The sequence below is a fragment of the Crocuta crocuta genome, unplaced genomic scaffold, assembly GCF_008692635.1.
Source record: "Crocuta crocuta isolate KB4526 unplaced genomic scaffold, BGI_CrCroc_1.0 scaffold303, whole genome shotgun sequence".
In the NCBI taxonomy this organism is placed as follows: domain Eukaryota; kingdom Metazoa; phylum Chordata; class Mammalia; order Carnivora; family Hyaenidae; genus Crocuta; species Crocuta crocuta.
Window position 1 is genome coordinate 2,541,085 of NW_027528276.1, and position 6,008 is coordinate 2,547,092.

Below are 6,008 nucleotides of genomic sequence, written 5' to 3' on the forward strand. Positions count from 1 at the left end.
GCTCCACAAATTCACTTTGTCCAAAACCAGACTCCTGTCAGGTCACCTCAGTGGATGACTTTCACTGTCCGCTGAATTGCCCAAGTGGGAAACGTGAATACCATCGTCGCTGTCCTCTCCCTTGTGAAACCGAGTCCTGAGGGCTCGCCTCCGGAAGAGCCAGCAGCCCGCTTGCTTTGTCTGCCACCTCCCCTTCGTCCAGGCCCGGCGTTTCGTCCCATTATCCCCACAGCTTCCACCCGTAGCTCTCTTTGATCCTTATCCACAGTGGTGCCGAGATGATCGGTTTTTGGAAAGCAAGTGTGGTGTCACTCCCCTGATTAAAACCTTTCAATGGCTTCCCACTGCCCCTTAGGGGGACAAGTTTGTGTAGTGGCTAAGATTACACACCAAAGCCAGACCTACCTTGTTCGTAATCCTGCCTCTACTGTTGACAAGCTGTGCCATTTTGCGCCAAGTGACTACATTTCACTAGTCAAAATTTCGTCATCTGTAAAATGGAGGTAATAATAGTACTTACCCTTGATTGTTGCAGTGAGTAAATCACTTCATGTAGCAGCTTGACAAATAATAAGGATTAGCAAATGCTCGTTTTTATCATGAATTCCAGTACCGTTAACTTTGTTTTCCTTTGGCCCTTGCTTACTTCTCCAGCCTCCACTTTCTCCATTTTTCAGGGTTCTGCAATTTCACTATCATGAACGGGATTTTCTCCTTCCTTCCTCCCTCCCTTCCTTCCTCCCTTCCTTCCTTCCTTCCTTCCTTCCTTCCTTCCCAATTTCGTCTTTGGGTTTCTACAGTCTTTGGATTGGTATCTTCCACTAGTTCTGGGAAATCCTCAGTTCATTTTCTTCAGCTATTCCTCTGCCTCATTTTCCTTTCTCCTTCTAGAACTCGGATTAAACCTAATAATCCTTTTCTAACCCACTATTTTTCCCCCATCTTTTTTCTCTTCTGCATTCTGCATTTCTTTTGTGTGTTGATCTCGTAACCTGAAATCTTGCCAAACTCTAATTTTAGGAGAGTGTTATTGTAGATCCCTTGGGATTTTTTTTCACAATCATTTCATCAACAAATGAGGGTTTTTATCTTTCCCTTACCAATTTGTATGCTTTTTATTTCTTTTTCTTGTCTTACTGTGCTGGGTAGGACTTAACAGTTCTATGTTGAAGAAGAGTGGACATCCTGGACTCATTCTCTATTTTAGGAGGAAAGTATTTAGTCTTTCACCATTAAGTACATTAGCTGTAGGATTTTTGTAGAAGCTCTTTATTGAGAAAGTACCCCGTCTACTCCTGGTTTACTGATAGTTTTTTGTTTTGTTTTTATCACAAATGAGTATTGAATTTTGTCAAATGCTTTTTTTCTACATCAGTTGACATGATCATGATTTTTCTTCTCTAGCCTCTTGGGATAGTGGATTATATAGATTTATTTCTGTATGTTGAACCGGTTTTGCTGGAATAAAGCTCACTTGGCCATGTTGTAGAAATCTTTTTATATATGCTGGATTCAATTTGCTAATAGAATATCCAGGATTTTTATGGCTAAACTTATGGGATACTAGTCTGTAGGGTTTTTGTTTTTTCTTTCTTTTTCTGTCTCTTTGATATTGTCCTTGCCCTATCTGGCTTCCATAGCAAAGTAATACTGTACTCATAAAATGAGTTAAGAAGGTATTGCCTGATATTCTAATTTCTGGCAGAGATGGTACAGAATTGTGCTAATTCTTCTTAAAATTTGGTAGATGTCTTCAGTGAAACCATCACCACCTAGGCCTGGATATTTCTTCTTGGAAACTTTTTAAATGGTAAGTTCAGTTTCTTAAATAGTTATAGGGCTATTCAGCTGATCTATTTCATATATGGTGAATTTTGGTAATTTACAGTTTTTGAGGTATTTGCCCATTTCATTTGTTAAATTTATATGCATGGATAATTTCTATCTTCCAGCTCACTAATTCTCCCTGAAGCTTCTGTTAAAGTCATACACTGATGGGTTTTACAGATTGTATTTTTCATTTCTCAAAGTTTTGGTTGGTCTTTAAAAATCTTTCCATTTCACTTTTTGCCATTTCTTATTCCTTGCATTTTCAAGTTTATCATCTGTTTCTTTGAAAACAGTAACCATGAACATTTTATAGTAGCTTCAAGCAAGTGTCTAAAATCTTTTGGGAATCAGTTTGTTATTCCTATTCGTTCTCACCTACAGTACCTTTTCTTTTGTGCTTTAAAAAAGTAATTTGTCTCTGCAGGAAAAAAGTGTGGAAATAACTGGAGGGGAGATTAAAAAAAAAAAAAAAAGTCCCTTCCTCCAAAAGGGAATTTCATTTCTTCTATCATACACCTGAAGGCATCAATAGTAGAGGGACATCTTAAACCAAGTTCCAGACTTGAATTTTTCTGAGCTCCCAAGCTGCAAATCCCTGGTAGGATTTGATTTCTCATCACCTCTTTTACTCTCAAAAGGATGGCCCTTTGGCATGCCAGGTTTTTGCGGGAAACATCTTCTAACAGTCTCTGCATTGTATGTGGGCTCTGGACTTTGATTCTGTCCCATGCAACCTACAGTAAGGTCTGATTTGCTAGAATCAAATGTGGTTTGCCTTTAGATCTAATGTGGTCTCCAGGCATCTATGTTCTATCTTCCCCTGGCTTCTTGTTTATCTTCACTTTGGACCTGATAACATTTTTACTAATTTGTCAGTTTTTGGATGCTTTCAGACATTTTTTTTTTTTTGCTTATATTTTATCCAGAAGTTTTGGCTCCTTGCAGCAGGAGAGTTCAAACAAACAACTTAGTCCATCATTAACAGAAACCCGAAGTCTCACTCACTGTTTCCCCTACTGAACTTTGAGTGCTTCCAAAACCTCATTAGTTTATCACCTCAGGCAGTTCTAAGTGCCAGTCTGTCTGCCTAGAAATATTCCTTTCTTTCCTTGATCCCACTGACCTCTTCTGGCTAACTGCTCATACTTCCCTGACTCCCAGGGCTTTGTTAAATCCTATTTCTCTGTGTCCACAGTCCCCAGTGCTTCTCCTGTCTAGTACTGCCTATAGCTGCTGGTCACGTGGCTCTGCGAGGGCCAGACCTTGTACGTTTCACAACTATTCAAAAGGCAGCATATCACGGTGGCTAAGAGTGTGGCATCTGGAACCAGAGTTCCAACCGGAGTTGGGTTTGAATCCCGGTGTGACCTTAACCTCTTTGCACCCCAGCTTTTGCACCTGCAAAACAGAATAATAAGACAAGCCTGCATCACAGGGTTACAGAATGTCAGTGTAGGTGTTAATGCTTATGAAAATGGTTAGAGTTGTGCCTTGTACATAGAAAGCGCTCCTACATATCAGCCAGTTTTATTATTGACGTCTTAGCTCATGGCATGCGTCAGGCGCCTGATTATTGAATGTTTGTATATTTTTATGAACCAGCATGATGGTTTCCAAGCAGCTCTGACTTAGTGAGGTTAAGATTTTCCTGAGCCACTCTCTACCCCCGAAAGGCTCCTCCACTGTGTTATCTTTGAACCCACTATGAATCAAGCAGCCTAATAAACCAGTTGTCTTTTCCTGCTCAAATCTGTCCACTAAGCATTGAGAGGGAGGTAGGAGGAACAGTCTAGACCAAATGACCACTGAACCAGGACTGAGGTGATTTCTCATCCTAGCTCTACCCCTGCCTGGCTGTGGGACTTCAGGCGAACTACTTCATTTTCCAGGACTCTGTCTACATACTCCATTCCAGTCCCACTGTCCCCTGGACTGCCCAGTCTGAACAAAGCCCTCCTCTACTACTGGTTCAAAATCAACCTGTGCTCTAAGGCACACCTTGGATGCCAACCCTTGCACAGGGTACAGCCCACCTCCAAATGACTGATCTGTCTCTAACTCACAGTTGGACATCAACTGTCAGCAGAGTATGGTTATGCAATTGTTTGTTGGATTCATTCATTTCAACTTTGGCGTAAACGTGAACAAATCAACGGTCTTCTTCAACTGTTTCCCATTTGATAAATGGAAACTTTACCCAAGAGACCAGATGAAGCTTTACATTGCAAAGCTTTAAGTCAAGCAGCCTTCTCACTTGGATAAACGCATGCACGCAGGAATGTTGTGGGCTCAGAACACCATCACACGGGCAGGCGTGCTGGATGCGTCACGCTTAGGCCTTCATTGACAGGCCATCATCTCATTCCCCACATCCACACAACTCATTTCCACAAAGGGAAGGATGTTAAAAAAATATAACCATCTGTGCACTGGATCAAATAATAATCAACCCGAAATATATATTTCAGTTAGAAGCTTTTTAAAACCAAGCTCTGTGGTATACTGGCATATTCCATACAAGAACACAAAACACCAACTCCAGGTACCTGAATTGATTACTCTCTTACTTGTCATCAGGTCACAATAAAAGTATCTGAAAGCCACATCACCAGCGCACTTAACAAGCGGTCCTTCGTCCTCGAACTAATAGGGAACTAGGGGACTAGGGAGAGGCCTGATGGGGAAAATCTGCAGATTCTGTCCTATACCACAGCAGAACTATAGTCCGCCATAGAGGATTTAGGGGAGGGGCTCAGAAACAAAGGGCTGTTTTGCAGATAGCTTGATCTTGACAGCAATGCTTTGCAGCCAGGGTGGAGAACAGGTGGAGGATAAAGAAATTGCAAGAAGAAAGCTTTAGGATTATGTCAACTTCAGATGAGAAGTCAGCTAGTGAGATCTAGTTTTAGAGATGAGCAGGGTTTCTTGAGAGATTAAAAAAATATATATGTTTTTGTTTTTTTTTTTTAAGAAAGAGAGCTGGGGAGAGGGGCAATGGGGGGGGGGAGGGCGGGGAGAAAATCCCAGGCAGGCACCACACTGAGTGCAGAGCCGGACGTGGGGCTCGATCCCATGACCCTGGGCTCATGATCAGAACCAAAATCAAGAGTCAGACAACCAACTAAGCCACCTAGGGGGCCCAACCCTCTTTCTTAAATGAGTTAAAATAAAAAAGGATGGATCAGAGGGGGCAGTACCTTCCCAGATGTTGGGCATGAAGTATCTCTGCATGCAGGAAGCTATTCCTCTGCTAAGGCAAGTTTACTTCACAGTTGGGACCCCTTAGTGAAGAATGTAGGCCAAGTGGCCACCTGGCATGCTGCCCAGCAGGACAGTGTCTGCAGCAAAGCCCAAAGCTACCCAGAAGCAGTAGCAGGAGGCCCTGGGGGCCAGGGTACTGCCCAACCCCAGCAAGAGAGAGCCACCAGTTTGGATCCATCAGAACAAAACCTTGAGACATGCACCAGTGCAATAAGGGGTCTGTGGCGGATAGGACAGTTAGGTAGGTAGCAGCGACAGTGGCCAGTGGCCAGGGTGGAGCACATGGCGGAGGGAATGCTGACTGCTCCTTCGTTGATAGAGCTTCCCTACATTTAACTGACCTCCTTACATATTCACTTTTTGAGGGGATCCTCTTCCTACTGCATAAATATTAGTCAGCTGTCCCTCTCCATGCTGGTCTCCACTTAGCCCCAAGTCCACAGGGGTCGGTGGACCTTAACGGGAGAGCAACGATGAAGAGGACGATCTAACAGCATCATACTTTCCAGAGAGGAATGGCGGGCAGCAACACCAAGTTGCACTGCGCTCCTTTCTCCCCATGCCAGGTCACCGCCTGAGGGCAACATGGCAGGGACAGGGGTCGACTGGGGCAGGACCTGCTATGTAGAACCTGCTCCAACAGACTGTTCTGGAAAGGAAAACCCTTCACTGCCAATTCAGAAAACAGCGCTGCTTCAAAAGTACCAGCACTCATTCGCCAGCATGTGGGGTCTGGGTTGCAGAGCTGCCGCTGGCCCCAAGTTCACTACGTCCCGGTGTTACCACCCCCCCACCCCCAAGACAGCCCCTGCAACTACCTGTTTTTATCTCAAAAAACTAAGATTCCCTTAGCTGCAAATGGACCTATAAACACAAGGCCCTCTATGCTAGGAAAGGATAACCCTTTGAAATGGGGC

At 43.6% G+C, this 6,008-nt stretch overlaps 1 protein-coding gene across 1 annotated transcript in view; it reads right to left on the reverse strand.

Annotated features, from left to right (window-relative positions):
- MEAF6 (MYST/Esa1 associated factor 6) overlaps positions 1 to 447 on the reverse strand; it is a 24,830-nt gene extending 24,383 nt beyond the window's left edge. Inside the window, exon 1 of the mRNA XM_077753192.1 lies at positions 406 to 447. Coding sequence (XP_077609318.1) covers positions 406 to 447 — 42 coding nt within the window. The remainder of the gene's footprint in view (positions 1 to 405) is intronic.
- Between the last annotated feature and the right edge of the window lie 5,561 nt (positions 448 to 6,008).